At 38.7% G+C, this 18,303-nt stretch overlaps 1 protein-coding gene across 9 annotated transcripts in view; it reads left to right on the top strand.

Annotated features, from left to right (window-relative positions):
* PALM2AKAP2 (PALM2 and AKAP2 fusion) overlaps positions 1–18,303 on the top strand; it is a 561,773-nt gene that overhangs the window by 123,617 nt on the left and 419,853 nt on the right. For all 9 annotated transcript variants that reach the window (XM_043965514.1, XM_043965480.1, XM_043965488.1 and 6 more), the window contains exon 3: positions 15,000–15,130. In XM_043965514.1, coding sequence (XP_043821449.1) covers positions 15,000–15,130 — 131 coding nt within the window. The remainder of the gene's footprint in view (positions 1–14,999; positions 15,131–18,303) is intronic.

The raw sequence follows: 18,303 nt of genomic DNA, 5'->3' as shown, positions 1-18,303 counted from the left end.
AAATTTGAACTCAGGTCCTCCTGAGTCCAGGGCTGGTGCTTTATCTACTGCACCACCTAGCTGCTGATGGATTTTTTCTTTTATTAATGATAATGTCATTTTTAAAAGGAAGCATATATAGATCTAACTCAGGCAAAACTCAATGTGTGATCAAAGGAATACATTTTCTTTTTCTTCATCAGATGGAAGAGATCCATGATTGCATCTTTCTGGGATGTTAGCTAGGATACAAAGCAGCATGAGATAGTGGATAAAGAGCAGACATTGGAGCCAGGAAGACCTGGGTTCAAGTCTTGCCCTGATACATCCTGGCTGTGTGACGGTGGTCAAGTCATTTAACCTCAGTGGCCTAGGCAACTCTCTAAGACTGTATGTTCCAAATAAAGTGCCAGTCTTCACCACTAAATGGAGATTCCTCATTTAGGAGTTCCCTTATACCAATGACGTCACAGGTTCAGTCATAACCCAAGATGGACGTGGAGGAAATCTCCTAAGATTCAGAACTGTCTCAATTCAACAATTAACGAACATCTTCTTAAGAACCTTCTCCTTTCTGGGATGCAAAGGCAAACATAAAATGGTCTCTCCTCTTAAGAAGTTTCCATTCTGTAGGAGTTTGGAGAGTGGTGGATGATATAACCTGTACATAGATAAGTTAATATGGAGTATATAGAAAGAAATTCCGAGAAAGAAAGATAGCTAATTAATTCATCATTTTGACATATTATTTATGATTCCAAACCAGTGAAAAATTGGTTTTCTAACATAAATCCTTAAAATCCTAAATTAAAAAAAAAATTGAAACAATGTACCTTTCAGGATTCTGGAGGAAAAAAAAACTCTTTCCAATAGCCATAAAGAAGGTTCAGCTAAGTGGTACAGTGAATAGAGCACTGGACCTGGAATCAGGAAGATCTGAGTTCCTATTTGGCCTCAAGACACTTACTAGCTGTGTGATCCTGGGCTAGACATTTAATTCCTATTTGCCTCAGTTCCTTATCTGTAAAATAACTGGAGAAGGAAATGGCAAACCACTCTAGTATCTCTGCCAAGAAAACCCCATGTAGTGGATAGAGGACCAGCCCTGGATTCAGGAGGACCTGAGTTCAAATTTGGCCTCAGACACTTGACACTTACTAGCTGTGTGACCCTGGGCAAGTCACTTAACCCCAATTGCCTCACCGAAAAAAAGAAAAGAAAAGAAAAAGATAACCCCATGGGGTCACAAAGAGTTGGACAATACTGAACAACAACATAGCCATGAAGAAGGTGTTCACAATTATTAAGTGACTGTAAAAATGAAAGGATATGCTTTGTGGACATCCATCTGCACATGATTCCATCTCCTCTTCAGCCAGGGGCAAACAAGTACCAAACGGTATGAGAAGAATCATCTTGACTCTTGAGCAGAATGCCCAATATCTCAATTATGTGTCTGTAGAGATAAGTTGGTCAGCAGGGTGTGGCAATGACCCCATGTGCCCCTTTCTATACCCCACAATGTACCCTGAATACATGCCTTCTCTGCTTCCTGGTCTTCATTTCTTCCTGCCCGCACCCCCTTCCCATATGCTCTACCAATACTCACCTCCCCTTTCTCATCTCATTGCTCAGTCTTCTTCTTTCATTTCCTCCCTTCTTTCCCCCACTTCTGCCTTGGTGTGCTTTCTTCATTCTTTCATTGTTGGACTTCTCAGTGAGGAGCTAGAGCAGGATTCCAAAGGCTTAGTGTTAACTCTGCCTCTGACCTACGCAGGAGTCTGGGGCAAGTGTCTTTTCTCCTTTTCTTCCTGTAAAATAAGGCTAAGCATAACCTCTCTTTTCCCTGTTTCCCAGGTGAGTTGTGAGAACCAGTGATGTAGAGTCCAAAGCCTATTGAAACAAATAGCATGAGGGTAAAGGGCTTAATTCATTGTAATGAATCTGACTTGCAGTACACACACATGAGAAGCATCATGGCACAATGCAGGGAAGATGGAGACAGGAAGACGTTGGGTCTCAGTCTTCCCTCTGACACGTATCACCTATGTGACCCCATGGTCAAATGGCCCAACAAAGGTTAGAGTTCCCTCTTCCACATTACAACTTTCCCCATCACAATTTCAATATATCACAGGTAAGCATAAGAAATTAAATGGGAATTTGGGAAGGGGGTTTTGCGGAAGCCTCAGACAACACACGAAGGCCAATAGATGACACAAAAAAAGGTTTTGAAACTCAGAAATGCATAAAATATATGTACAGTATTATATAATATCAACCCAAATTTTATAGTAAGGGACTATAAACACCACATATAAGAAAAAGAAAAAATTCAGACTTCTCTGGTACAAAAGGAAGGACAAAAATTTTTACACGAATTTTCTAGATCACAGGGGGGTCATGTCCCTATCCCCTGTGTTGTGGAAAGGATAACTGTACACCCTGGCAACTCTTTAAGATTAGAAGTTATAGGGGAAGCTAGATGGCGCAGTGGATAAAGCACCGGCCCTGGATTCAGGAGTACCTGAGTTCAAATCCGGCCTCAGACACTTGACACTTGCTAGCTGTGTGACCCTGGGCAAGTCACTTAACCCCCATTGCCCCGCCGAAAAGTAAAAAAAAAAAAAAAAAAAAGTTATAGGTATAATTTATAATATATTAATTAATATATAATTTATTAAGTATGATCAAGTCACATAGATAATAAAAAAGCTAGATGGGTCTTTTTTCCCACCCCCATCCCCCAAAAAAGCTGCAAAAGAATTTAGAAAAAAAAAAAGGAAAGAAAAAAAAGGGCAGCTAGGTAGCACAATGGATAGAGTACTGGTCCTGGATTCAGGAGGACCTGAGTTCAAATCCAGCCTCAGACACTTACTAGCTGTGTGACCCTGGACAATTCACTTAACCCCAATTGCCCTTCCCCCCCCAAAAAAAAGGATTTAGAAGTTATGAGACAGTATATAAATGACTGAACTCAATTCCCTGGTTTTTGATGGAGAAAAATGCATAGTAAAGGCACACCAAAAAACAGGTACTTCACTATATGACTGCTTCTGTGCACCAGCATGTTCAATAATTCTGGTATAACAGGGGTCTGGCACATAGGCAGGATGCCGCATGCCATCTGTGGCTAATAGCTAACATTTTTATAGCCCTTACAATGTTCCAAGCACTTTGCTAAGCTCTTTACACTTACTATTTCATTTGAACCTCACAAAACCTCTGGGAGATAGATGTTATTCATTGCTCCATTTTACAGATAAAGAAACTGAAGTGAAGCAAATTGCCCAAGGTGACACAACTAGTAACTGTCTGAAACAGGATTTGAACTCAGGTATTCCTGATTCTAGACCTGGGGTTCTGTCCAGTGTGCCACCTTGCTGTCATGAAAGACAATCTGTATAGTTGCCAAATTCCCATTACACTGGGATAGATAAATAAAGCATTTATGAGAGAGAGAGAGAACGAATGAGAGAACACATCCTGTTATGAATGAGCTGGGAAAGATGGATAGAGTTATTCCTATAACAGTGGACCTCGGTAGGGAGTCACCAGTCAGGAGTGGGGAGTCTCATGAGGGAGAACCTGTTACCTCTTTTTTTTCTCCTTAATTTAAAGTTTTTTATTTAATAGTATTCTATTTTTCCAATTATATTTATTTATTTGTTTGTTTATTTTTGTGGGGCAATGAGGGTTAAGTGACTTGCCCAGGGTCAATCAGCTAGTAAATGTCAAGTGTCTGAGGCTGGATTTGAACTCAGGTCCTCCTGAATCCAGGGCCGGTGCTTTATCCACTGTGCCACCTAGCTGCCCTCCAATTATATTTAAAGACAATTTTCAATAGTTATTTTTGGAAAGATTTTGAGTTCCAAGTTTTCCCCTTCCCTCCTCTCCCCTATCCCCAAGTCAGCAAACAAACTGATATAGGTTATACATGTACAATCATGTAAAACATATTTCCACATTAATCATATTGTGAAAGAAAAAGCAGAACAAAAGGAAAAACCATGAAACAAAAAAACAAAAAAAAGTGAAAATAATATGCTTCAATCTACATTCAGACTCTATCACTTCTTTCTCTGGATGTGGTATTTTCCATCATGAGTCCTTTGGAATTGTTTTGGATCATTGTATTATTCCTGAAAATAACTAAGTCATTAATAGTTAATCATCACACAGTGTTACTGTTATTGTGTACAGTGTTGTCCTGGTTCTGCTCACTTCACTCTGCATCAGTTCATGTAAATTTTCCCAGGTTTTTCTGAAATCCACCTGCTCATCATTTCTTGCAGCACAATAGTATTCCATTACATTCATATACCACAACTTATTCAGCCCTCCCAATTAATGGGCATCCCCTTAATTTCCAATTCTTTTATACCACAGAATGAGCTGCTATAAATATTTTTGTAACACGTGGGTCCCTTTTTTATAATCTCTTTGGACTCATAGACCTAGTAGTGGTATTGCTGAATCAAAGAGTATGCACAGTTTGATTGCCCTTTGGGCATAGTTTCAAATTGTTTTCAAGAATGGTTAGATCAGGGGGCAGCTAGGTGGCGCAGTAGATAGAGTACTGACCCTGGATTCAGGAAGACCTGAGTTCAAATCTGGCCTCAGACACTTGACACTTACTAGCCATGTGACCCTGAGCAAGTCACTTAACCCCAATTGCCTTACCCCCCCCAAAAAAAAAGAATGGTTGGATCAGTTTAAAACTCCATCAACAATGCATTTATAGGACCTATTATCTCTTGAGCCTGTCCATTCTACATGGGGTTGGTTCAAATTGTTATTTTCTCCTACATCAAGGCTAAATTTGTTGTTAATTTTTGCAACTTCTACCCATTTCCTCTAGGCCTGCTCCCTGTGACCATGGCCTTTCAGATACCTATAGACAGTTATCACATCTGCCCCTAGCCTTCCCTTCTCCAGATTAAACAACATCAGTTCCTAGACATGATACTCATTTCGGTGAAAGTAGTGTGACTGCAATGGCTTGTCTGTAATTCAGTCTATTATGAGAGAGCAGGAAAGGAAACAGAAGAGGGAGAGGGAAATCGGCCAGGGAAGGGCAGAGGTATAGGACCCCAAAGTACATCCTTATTTCCTTTTAGTCTTTTCTCTTTAATCAAGGTAGGGTTTAAATGCCACAGATCAATGTTGCTTTTAAAAAATAATTAGTTTTATTTGTGGTGAGAGACCTGGCTTGAGGCTACCATACCATGCTGATTCCATTGGAATAATATGCAAATTTCAACATACCTAATACTACAATCTATGGTTGACCTAAAGTGGCTTTTGTAACATGAAAGCTCTGGCAATAAGATTATATTCCTTCAGTCAAATATCTATAAAGTGTGGAAAATCACTTAAGGGCATCCAAAGCTGACTGAAGTGTAAATATGCTTCAGTACTCGCTTACAGTAATGGGATCATCAAATTACCTCTGCCTTAAAGCTTTCAGAATAAGGAATGTTAATGTCTTTGAATAGTGTTTTATACTTTATTGCGAATGTCTCCAGATATTTTATTTGTTCATCCTTGCAATAACTCTGGGAGGGAGGCAGGGCAAGTGTTATCTCTATTTTATATATGAAAAACCCAACAGTGAATCACTTCACTCCTCTCACTTCATCTTGTCCATTAGTCTGCTCTGAGTATATACAAGAATCCCTGTCCAGCCTAGAATCCATGATATCTAGTTTCATGGTATTTCAGTTGCATTGTGTCTGTCTCACTACTTGTATCACACACAGCCATGTATACCATAATAGTTCCCCATTTCTCTTCCTCATTCTCCTCCTCCTCCTCCTTGTTGTTGTTGTTGTTGTTGTTGTTATTATTATTCTGCTCCTAGGACATGGAATATCACCAAAGAAAGAAAACTAGCCCAGTACAAAATTATGCTTTCTTCAACTGGGTCCATCCTCAATGACCTGGCAATCTTTGGGGGGGGGGGCAATGAGGGTTAAATGACTTGCCCAAGGTCACACAGCTAGTAAATGTGTCAAGTGTCTGAGGTCACATTTGAACTCAGGTCCTCCTGAATCCAGGACTGGTGCTTTATCCACTGCGCCACCTAGCTGCCCCCAACCTGGAAATCTTTTATGGACTTTTCATTGATAGCTGAGCAAATTTTTCATCACACCCTGTTCCAGAATATCTTCTCTCTTCTTGAACTACCAGTATTTTCATTCTTAGCCAAAGAAAATTGGGACTATCCAACATTAACTCCTACCTTTATCTTCATCCCTGGTTCAGCACATCTCTTTCTCATACCTATGCTTTTCTGTTCCCTTCAGTCTGAGAGGAGCTGTCATTCTACTTAATAATGCTAAACCCTTAAACTTACTCCTGTCCCTGACATCTAAGCCACTTTATTTTCTATACTAGTATTCTCTTTTTCTGGCACCTTCAATTGATCCCCTACCCTGGTTTATTTTTCCCCTGAGCCTTCTTTACTACTTAAGACACTTCTGTCTTAGAAAAACCATCACCCACCTATATGTGCTTTTTAAGCTGTCATTTTTTTCATTGCTAGATTTCTTCAAGGACTAGCTCAAATGTCACCTCTTCCATGAAGTATTCCCTAATCCCCCAAGTAAAACCTGATTTTATTTTGCTGATTTTCCAGCACTTTTAGTTACATATTCAAACCATTGATCTCCCTTTCCTTTCTTTTGCTAACATTCAAAGATATAAAGAGCTCCCTTGGGACTGCTTTAACTCCAGCCCACAAATACTTGTTAATGACTTTCTTTAATATAATTATTTCTAAGATTCTTCTTTGATATCCTTATTTTAAGGCAACATTATTTAGCCTTTGCCCTTTGTTCATATCCTCTTTGTTAATTATATATTTTATTGTTATGGGTCATAAAAATTCAATATTTCTTTCTGCATTTACTTAAAGATTCTTTATATTCTAGAAAATTATCAGCTTCTATCAAGTAATTAGACATGCTGAAAAAGGATACTACTTAAGATTTCAAATGAGTAATTGACAAAAAAAATCTATCATCTCCAGTTTTTCTAACATTGTAACATCCTTAATTTTTATTTAAATTTCTGCTGAATTCTTAAATAACTACTGTCTCAAGTAAGCTCTTTGATTTCTACCTGTTAAGATATAATTATTTTCATTTTTTGTCATGTTTTTCAATAGTCACAATATCCAGTACATCCTAACTCTTTTAAGGCTTCTGAATAATTTACATCAATCAATCAACATGTATTTCTTTTTTTAATTTTAAAAGTATTTTATAATTTTCTAGTTACAAGTAAAGATAGTTTTCAACATTTGTTTTCATGAGATTTTGAGTTCTAAATTTTTCTCCCTCCCTCCCTTCTCTCCCCTGTCCCCTGTCCAAAACAGAAAACAATCTGATATAGGTTATATATGTACAATCACATTAAACATATTTCTGCATTAGTTATGTTATGAAAGAAGAATCAGAACAAAAGGGGAAAACCTTAAAAAAAAAATAGAAGCAGTATGGTTCAATCTGTATTCAGATTCCACAGTTCTTTTTTTCCAGATCTGGAGAGCATTTTCCATCATGAGTTCTTTGGAATTGTCTTGGATCATTGTATTGCTGAGAAGAGCTAAGTCTATCACAGTTGATCATCACACAATGTTGCTGTTATTGTGTACAATGTTCTCCTGGTTCTGCTCACTTCACTCAGCATCAGTCCACATAAGTCTTTCCAGGTTTTTCTGAAATCTGCCTGCTCATCATTTCTTTTCTTTTTTTTAATTTAAAAAATGATTAGTTTATTATTATATTAATAACCAATTATTAAACTGGGATCCAGCTTTTCTTCTCAATTTCCTCATTAAGGCTCAGCTCTTTTTTGTTTGTTTGTTTGTTTTGTTTTTTAGTGAGGCAATTAAGATTAAGTGACTTGCCCAGGGTCACAACTAGTAAGTGTCAAGTGTCTGAGGCTAGAACTGAACTCAGGTCCTCCTGAATCCAGGGCCAGTGCTTTCTCCACTGCACCACCTAGCTGCCCCCTGCTCATCATTTCTTACAGCACAGTAGTATTCCATTACATTCATATACCACAACTTGATTGGGCATTCCCTTGATTTCCAATTGATGGGCATTCCCTTGATTTCCAATTCTTTGCTATCACAAAGAGAGCTGCTATAAATATTTATGTACATGTGAGTCCTTTTCCCTTTTTTATGATCTCTTTGGGATACAGACCTAGTTAGTGGTATTACTGGGTCAAAGGGTATGCACAGCCCCATAGCCCTTTGGGCATAGTTCCAAATTGCTTGCCAGAATGGTTGGATAAGTTCAAAACTCCACCAACAATGCATTAGTTTAAAAAGTATTTCTTAAGCACCTACTACGTACATTGTGCTAGGAAGTATATAAAAACAAAAGCAAAAATAGGCCTTGCTCTCAAGAAGTTTACAGTCTAGAAGGGAAACATGTACAGAACTATCTTGCCTAGACATGAGAGCTGGCCTGCATCTTTAACCTCTTTTGTTTCTTTTTTTCTAAGTCACATTTTATAACCTAGTTTTCATTGTTCCCACCTTTACCGCAGAGTCACCAAGTGTTTACATATATGTTGGATTATTTTAGAGGATCTTATCAAATTCTTCATATAATTTCTCTTCCTCTATAGCAGATGTTCTGTGTTGTTTTATATTGGTTGTAGTTCTATTTACGGTGGTCTGTTTGGTTCATCATGATGTGAGATGACCAAATGTCCCATTAAATCAAGGGTTCTTTTTTTTGTGTGTGTGTGTGTGTGTGAGGCAATTGGGGTTAAGTGACTTGCCCAGGGTCACACAGCTAGTGAGTGTTAAGTGTCTGAGGCCGGATTTAAACTCAGGTCCTCCTGACTCCAGGGCTGGTGCTCTATCCACTGCACCACCTAGCTGCCCCCAAATCAAGGGTTCTTAATGTGGGGTTCATGACCCCACGTTATGTATTTATTAGGTATTTTGATAACTACGTTAATATATCTGGTTTCCTTTATAACCCTATGTATTTTACTTTATGTATTTTAAAACATTCTAGGGGCAGCTAGGTGGCACAGTGGATAGAGCATTGGCCCTGGAGTCAGGAGGACCTGAGTTCAAATTCGACCTCAGACACTTAACACTTACTAGCTGTGTGACCCTGGAAAAGTCACTTAACCCCATTTGCCTCACCAAAAAAACCCAAAAAACAAACAAAAAAAAACCCATTTTGAGTTGTTGTTAGTCTTCACCAGAGTTCCCAAGAATTCTGTCACAAAAAAGTTTTAGAACCCCAGCATTAAATGATGTATTTTTTAAATTTTTGGCCAGATGATGAAATCAACTCCACTTTCCTACCTCTTCCCTGGCCTCCAAGATTTGCGACTCCTTTCCATTTAGTCTTAATTTCTGTGACATGTGGTATTCAAAGCTTAATTTAAAATGAATCTAACATTTTCTTGTCTGCTGTCAGTTTACAATCTAAGATGACAACAGAAATACAAGTGTCAGTGCTTCTTTTCCTTATATGAAATCGTAATTTATTTGTGATTTATTTGGAAGACCATATCATTGGTGCCTCATTAAAAGCAGTTCTAGCAACACGAGTAAGGCCTTTTCTTTTATTTTCAATAGTTTTATGTTTTCATTTTTAATATTTTATTTTCCCCAATTACATGTAAAAACTATTTTTTGAGCTCCAAATTTTCTCCCTTTCTCATCTCTCCCTTCCCTAAGATAGTAAACAATTTGATATAGGTTCTATATATGTGATCATGTAAAATATATTTCCATATTAGTTGTGTTTGAATAGGCTTTTTATTTTTGATTATGACAAGTAGGTAGATGGCCTTTTAAGATCTTTTGCTTCCCTGAATTTTTAAAAATTTAATTTTTATTGATGCCTTTTGTTATTGTACCACATTTATTTCTGAGTATCTCTCTCTTCCCAGGATCCAAGGAATCATCCCTTGAAACACAGACTCTAAAAGAAAGAGAGAAACAACAATTTGGCAAAACCATCCCAATATGTCTACCATGTACATTCAATATTCCATATCCATAATCCTTTATGGATATGGCTTTTGAGGTTCTGAAACATTTCTGTGTTCTGTGTTGGGTTTTACCTAGAACCCAGTCAGTTATAATGGAATGGAGCCAGAAGATGATGTAACAAATGAAAGATTTCTGATATTTTATTTTGAGGACCTCAAAGATGCCTTGTGAAATCATATAGTTTGACATAATTATTGGCTGAGTGCACAATATTTCTTCAGATAGTTCTCAGTTAAACAGGCTAAGCCTTAAAATGACTGCTTTCAATATAACTTTCTGTCATAAATTATAGCTCTAGAATTATCTCAGGAAGGTGATATGCATCATACCTTTAACTTTTGTGACAGGATTGACATATTAAGTCAGAGCTGCTAAGACTAGACCTACAGGAAAGAAACTCAAATCAACAAATATTCCAGTGGGTCACCCTGAACAGCAGATATGCATGTGGTTTAGTCTTTAAATCATCAATTATCAGATCTTTAACTCTTCCCAGGTTTATTCCATAAATGACTAAAAAATGGGTTCTCTCTTTAATGATTCTTGAAAAGGTATACAGCAGAGCCCCATCTTTGGAGAATCAAGAAGTGCTTAGCAGAGAAATTGAAATACAGATGAAATAGATGAACAAGTTCCCATGCAGCAAAAACTCATCTCCCTAAGGGATGATACTGTGAGTGCTTAAAAACCATTTTCTACCACCCAGTGGAGTCATTTATGAGAGAAAGTAAGGGGTAGTGCTGTAGGGAAGCCAAAGAGAATGACATATTCTGGAATTTCACTGGGATAAAAGCTCCCATTCTGATGACTTACACCAATTCAGCTCAACTCAGTTAATATTATCAAATACCCATTTGTGGCACAAGCCACCATGCTAGGCAATGGGATACAAAGGGAAAACGGACCAACCCTTGTCCTCAAGGAGCTTATAGTCTGCTTTGGGGTCAGGAATAAGAAGAGACATAACATCTATACAGATAAATAATATGTAATTTGAGGAGTACTAAAATTGGGGAGAATCAACTAAAGTTTTGTGAAAGAAGTCTCACTTGAGCTGAGCCAAAAAGGAAGTGAGGAATTTTAATAGGTAAAAGTAAAGAGGGATTATATTGCTGACATGGGGACAGCTTATGGAAAGGCAGAGAGGGGATACGTTTACAATATCTGTAGCGATATCTCTCTATAGATCTCTATAGATATCAGTATTCATATGGATAAACATTTATGTCTGTAGACATACCCATAGATATGTAAATAAATGGTTATTAAGATACATCCACATATATGTATATACTTGTATAGATACTTATTTTGCTAATACTTTTGTGAGTACATGTTTTCTCTTCTTATGCATTGTAAGCTTATTGAGATCAGGGACTGTTAAATTGATGTCTTTTGAATGCCTAGTACCTAAGTGCCTAGGCCAGAGTAAGTGCTTAAGTGTTTGTGGATTGAGAGATTGGTTGATTGAGGGTCACCAGGGACACAGTGTTCTCTAGGGGGAGCCAGGTAGCCATTGGCTTTAGAAATTGGAGGGGGTAGGGGGAAGCATAAGGTGAAAAAGTAAGATGAAGGAGAGTTATTAACAAGAGAGTAGGAGCTACAGAGGATACAACAGAATGGGAGATCAGTGGACCATCGGTCTGAGGAGGATGGTACAGGGGGAGGTAGGATGGGGAAGGCAGCTAGAAAGTCCTAATCACAGGATTAAGAGGAAGAGGAGCTCAGAGTTTATCTGTCACAGGACCAGGGCTTCCCCCTGCCAAGGTCCTGTGATGACTGAGTATGGCATTGATGCCAGGTGGTGGCACCAGCATTCAGAACTGGTTCCCCTAAGTGCAGTGAAGCCTGGGATGTAGGATAGGGAGTATAGGTGGTATGGAGTTCTGCCTGGGCCAGCATGTAAAGTTTTCATGTTCTTCGGTCCAGGCTAAATTCATTTGGTGCTAGTCAATAAACCTCTCTCCCCATAGGGGCAGGGGATGAGGCTCCCCCAAAGAATCTTCTATGCTGAGCACAGGTCTGCTAGTACCCTTGGGGCACTGAAGTGTTAGCTTTTTGCTCAGGATCTAAGGTGATTTGAAGTTTTCTTTAATTAAGTTTTATGTTTTTAATGAATCGAAATCTATTTTGTCTCTCTCCCATACCCATCCCATTGGAAAAAGAAAAAAAATTAACATGCATAATTGAGAGGAAAATGACCCTTACTCAATAATTTTCCAGAACTCAGCAGCGAAGTGTCAATGGCTCTTTCTTGTGAGAAAGGGCACCACAAGCAAGTGCAAAGAATAGGAGTGCACAAGCTCCTTTTATCCTATTCCCCTAACGCATGTTAAGTCCCTCCCTCGTTCACCATTCGCCGGTTACTAGAGAGTTACAGTCTGATCCTGAAATCTAGCTAATCAAGGGATGCATTTAGAAAACCTATTTACATAATTATTCAATATCTTAATGTCCAATCGATTTAGAGTATTTCTCAATCCATTGGTATTGTATATCCTCCTTTCATCTAAGTCTTCCTCCACTCAGATTGTCTCATGTCTCCATGTCCTGACATTATTGTGGGGATATTACACTTTAGCCAAGCTCGAGTCTCTAAATTTAAATCTCTTCCTTTTTGAGAGGAGTTCAAAGCCTATTCTCACAATAATCAAGGAAAAGAAAAATCCCTCACTGATTGTGTTTGAAGAAATGTGTCTTATTTTACATGTACCCTAAGAGTAGTGCTTATTAGGGGGCAGCTAGGTGGTGCAGTGGATAAAGCACTGGCCCTGGATTCAGGAGGACCTGAGTTCAAATCCGACCTCAGACACTTGACATTTACTAGCTGTGTGACCCTGGCAAGTCACTTAACCCTCATTGCCCTACCAGAAAAAAAAAAGGAATAGTGCTTATTAAAGTGTAGCTTCATGGGTCATCAAACTGCATAGCGTTTGTTCATACTTAACTGACAGGGGGGTGGGGGAAGTAACCTATAGTGAGTCACCAAAGTCCTACTGGAATCCATTCCATTCATACATACTCTCTGTCTCTCTTTCTCTTGCCACCTCCCTTTCTCCCTCTACCACCACTTCCTACCCCCTCTCTTTTATATAAACATACAAGTAAACGTAGGCACACAAACCATACAAGGTTGGGTCGACACATGAAGTGAGGAAGTAACTATTCCATGGTCCTCTATGCAATGATTTTCTGCCATTTCCAAGTTCTTTCTGGTGGATTTATGGACTTGCTTTCCCTTGAAAGGACCTAGCAGGGCTGTACAAACAAAGATAGCTTGATATAAAGCTCTAATCTTTCCTAGCCCCAATCTTAGGTATTATCTAGAGAGCTCTTTGGAAAAGACTTACTTTATAAGGTTTTCAAATTGGTAAAAATTGAAATATGAGCTTAACATGACTCTTTCATTTCACCATTTTCATCACTGCTTAAATCCATTAAAATCTGGATAACTGAAGGTAACCAGTTAACCAGTTCTCTCCTTTCTCTCACTCTCACTCTCTCTGTCTGTGTCTCTCTCATCTCTCTCTCTCTCTCTCTCCCTCTCTCCCTCCCTCCCTCCCTCCCTCCCTCTCTGCCATACAAATTGAAAACTGTTCCCCTTTTTTGCTCTCCAAAATCTATTTCTGTGGTTGCCTATGTTCAGTATGCATGAATGTGGTTATATTCCAGATGCCTAAGTCAGTCTTCTGCTAAAAATAAAAAAATAAACCTGCAGTGGGTTAAGGAAGCCTTTGAAGTTAAATGTGTCTGAATTGTTAATTTCCCTTGACAGGCCCCCAAAAGAAGAAAACAACTGTGCTTTTTTTTTTTTTTTACTTCATGATGTCAAAACACCTTCCCAACAGCCTTCATAAAGAGAGACCTACATTTCTTTTTATTAGATCATCATTTCCTGTCTCCCTGAACTGAGAATTTTATTGGTGCCACTTCAAAATGAAATCATTGCCACAAGAAGATAGAGTGGTAAAAGACTGTGCACACATGCATTTAAAACTGTGCATATGCCTACCAGTCTGCATTCCCAATGGGTACCATGTCTCTAGTACTTTGATCTAAACCATCTGAAGCTGTATGAGGCACTTAACTTAGATGTATATGTCACTGTGCACAGAATCATGCATGTTCTAAAGACATGCAAGGTTCTCTCCTTTTCTCTCCATTTTGCATGCTCAAGGAAGATGACCCAAAATAAGGTTTTCAACTTTTGTTACTGTGCTAGTTTCATATTTGTAGAGATGGAAGCCTATTGCACTAAGGACAGATAGAGTCAGAGTGAAGCAAATGGAAAGAGGCTTCAAGGGAAGCAAATGATGGGGAGGGTGAGCAGGGTGGCATAAAAGACACAGTGACAACAGTCTTTTCTTACTATTTTGTCAAATATCCACCTTCTAACCAGCTTGCTTACTTTCTCCCCACCCCACCCTCATCACCACATCTGTCCACCTTTAATAAGCATGGTACTAGGGAACAAGTGCTGAATGAGTAATGGATCTAGTTTTGAATCCCAGCCCTGATATTGAATACCTCTGTGACCTTGGGCAGTGAATTCAGGAAAACCTTGGGAAACCAAGGCAATATAAAATCCAAACAAACACAACCAGCCTCAAGAGCCAGGCTTCCATTTTCTATAAGAAGCAAGGGCTAGGAACTTTCACCAGACTGGAGCTCTGATACAACCACAAGACTAGATGGTTAGAATAACCCTGTCGCCAGAGCAAAAGCTTTGGGGATTAGCACAACTTGAACATCTGTGAATTTTGAGCCCTGGGCACAGCAGTCTTCAAGGTCCTATTAAAGATTTTTTTTCCTTCCTTACTGTTTGCCTGGAGGTTTGGGCCACGCAGCTGCTATACATTTCTATAAATTTTGCCACTCCAAAGAGGACTCTGAAAATGTGATTCCCCCTTTCTAGTGATAAAAGGAAATAGTGAGTTGGAGAAATTCATCTCAACACCTTTCTTTTCCCTCATCCCCACAGTCCAAAGCACTCCGAGAAAAATGGCTGCTACAAGGAATGCCAGCTGGAACTGCGGAAGAGGAAGAAGCTAGAAAGCGACAATCCGAGGAAGATGAGTTCAGAGTTAAAAAACTTGAAGATAATATTCACAGGTATGTGGTCTCATGGACAAACTGGACCCTGTCTAACCAAAGAACGAATCCCTGTGGTCTTCCCCCTTGCTCCTCTTTTCATTCCTACATCTAGTTTTGGCTTCAATTTTTATAGGACCATTTTATGTGAAATTGTCAGGGAATGCAGGTATTTTTTCCATGAAACTTAAGCTTATGTCCTCTTGAAAAAAAAAAAGCTTTTTTTTTAAACTTAAGCTGTTTTGAATAGAAAACTTTAACATATTATACGCTTCTCTGCCTTGTTAATCAAAGTATATTGAACAGCATTTAACAAGTTTTGGACGACAATGAATCATCATTAGATTATGCTGTGCTATAGTTCAATAATGCATTCAGGGTTTATTGAGGTAGGTAAGGCTAAGTGACCCCAGCTGCCACACTTTGGGAGTTCCTGTGTCTGTTTTTTATGAATTTTTCGTGTCTCTGCTGTCCCTCTCAAGCTTTTAGTTGTTTACTTGTTGTCATTGTGCCCACCTCTAGGTCAGGAGTTATGTACAATTTTTTAAAAAGTATTTTGATAACTGTATTTCAATATTATTAGTTTCCTTTGTATTTTATCTTATGCATTCAAAAACATTATTCTGAGAAGGAATAGGCTTCACTAGACTGCGCGAAGAGTCCTTGACAACAAAAAGTTAAGAAGAATCCCTGCTCTAGGAAAATATCACCCACAAACCACTTCAGTTTTTGTTTACCGTTTCCTGTGGGCTGGGAAACCAGATAATCGAGACTATTAGATTTTTATTCAATCATTTTTCAGTCTGTCTTGCTCTTCATGACCCCATTTGGGGTTTTCTTGGCAAAGATACTAGAATGGTTTGCCTTTTCCAGCTCATTTTACAGATGAGGAAACAGAAGCAAACAGGGTTAACAGCTAGGAAGTGTCTGGGACCAGATCTGAATTTCAGTCTTCCTGACTCCAGGCCCAACGCTCTAACCACTGCCCCACCTAGAGTGCTAGAATCATGTGTTAAATCAATAAATAGGTTCTCACTTCTGTTGTGAGGGTCTTTCCTGTGAGCAATATGTATGTCAGTGTTAGTCTATAGCTTTGGGGACATTTGTTTTGGCTGTTGACTTCTCAGCAAGGTTCCTTACTTGGATAAATGGTCTCAGGACAAGATGGATACAAGGAGGGTTTAGGTACAATAAACAGTTGCCTAAGATGTATTATGGGGGAAGGGGTCACAACAAAGAACACATTTTAATAAGGCTTTTTTTTTTTTTTTAGTGAGGTAATTGGGGTTAAGTGACTTGCCCAGGGTCACACAGATAGTAAGTGTTAAGTGTCTGAGGCTGGATTTGAACTCAGGTACTCCTGACTCCAGGGCCGGTGCTCTATCCACTGCGCCACCTAGCTGCCCTCAATAAGGCTTTTTATAAAAGAGAGGTAATGTGGTATATTTTATAAAATAGAGGCTAGAGAGTTGATCTTGAAGCCAGGAAGACCTGATTTCAAGTCCTCCTTAGTATAGTGTCTGGCATATTGTAGACACTGGTTGACTGATTTCTGACCCTGTGTGACCCTGGGCAAATCATTTAACCTCCAAATGTTCTAGGCAACACTATGGGACTAATAATTTTCCTCTTTCTTTCCTTTGAAAACCGTGTTTTCAAAGCTATTTTATCCATATAGCCTACAAAATAATCCATCCTTTTCTAAATCAACATCTTTTTTTAGGAGGTAGATTGTGAGGTTGGTGACTTTCCGCAGCCCTCCCTCACTTAAATCCAATTCAGTGCAAGTCATGACATCACCCCAATGCCACGGTCCTCATTGAGGATGTCTTTGGTCTTTAACACATCATCAGTAAACAAAGAAAAAGAAAATAGAGAAAAATCTTGATGATTTAATACTAGGAATTCTTCAAAAATGTTTTCACTGTTATATTAGCTTCCCTTTTCTACCATGATCTCCATCTACTCTTCCTTCTAGGCTCAAGTCAGGTACCACTTTTCCATGACATCATCTCTGATCTTAGTAAGTGAAGATAATCTCCCCCAAACTCAATTGTCTCAGTTCTTTGCCTCTATTTCACTCCTCTTCTATCATGTTTATTTGATAACAAGTAGTTTTCTCTTAGTAGATCAGGGTTTCTTAACCTGGTCTATGAAACTGTTTTTAACATTTTTAATATTTTGATAACTGTATTTCAATTTAATTGGTTTCCTTTATAATCCTATCTATTTTATACATTTTAAAACATGATTCTAAGAAGGGATCTATAGGCACAATGGATAGAGTGCTGGTCATGGAGTCAGGAGGACCTGAGTTCAAACTTGACCTCAGACACTTACCCCCTGCATCACCTTGAGCAAGTCGCTTAACTTCTGTTTTCTGTTTACCTTAATGCACTGGAGAAGGAAATAGCAAACCATCCCAGTATCTTTGCCAAGAAAACACAATGGATAGTATTAATATACTGTGGAGTCTATATGGTCACAAAGAGTCAGACATGACTGAACAATGTGTCATACTAATCCCCAAGGATAACAAGAACAAAAATTAAATAGTCCCTGCTGTCAGGGAGGTTATCTGAAGGCAAGACAAGAACTGGTAATGGAGAAAAATCTAGTTCTACTGTAGTACCCAAGTGCATAAAGGCAAGTAGTATGTAGTAAGGCTAGACACGTAGAATTGATCAAGATTGTGGATGTCCTTATGTACCAAAATCAGAAATTTGTCTTTTATTTGGTGGGTAATGGAGAGCTACTAAAAGTCTGTAAGTAGAGGGGGAAGATACGATGACAGTGGTACAGTAGGAAAAAGACTAGGCAAGAAGTATGAAGGAGGGATTAAATAAAGACCCATTAGGAGGTTATTCCAGTAATCAAAGCAAGAAGAGATCAGGATCTAGATTGATACAGGTGCATTGGGAGTTGGAAAGAAGAGATAGACATAAGAGATATCTCAGCGGGAGAATCAATAGATCTTGTCAGCCCATCAGATGTATGGGTGGGAAATAGGATGTGTGAAAGGGGAAAGAGCTTAAATTGACTCAAGGATACAATCCTTGGTGATGGGAAGGATAGTGATGTAATTAAAAGATAGAAAGGTTAGGAAGAAGGGATCCTTTGGAGCAAACAGAAGATCAGGAGTTGAGTTTTGGACATGTTGTAGGTGAGGTGCTAGTGGATATCCCGGTGACCAT

The sequence above is a fragment of the Dromiciops gliroides genome, chromosome 1, assembly GCF_019393635.1.
Source record: "Dromiciops gliroides isolate mDroGli1 chromosome 1, mDroGli1.pri, whole genome shotgun sequence".
Classification (NCBI taxonomy): domain Eukaryota; kingdom Metazoa; phylum Chordata; class Mammalia; order Microbiotheria; family Microbiotheriidae; genus Dromiciops; species Dromiciops gliroides.
Note: the sequence above shows the minus strand (reverse complement) of the source record. Positions and strands in the feature narration are given on the sequence as shown.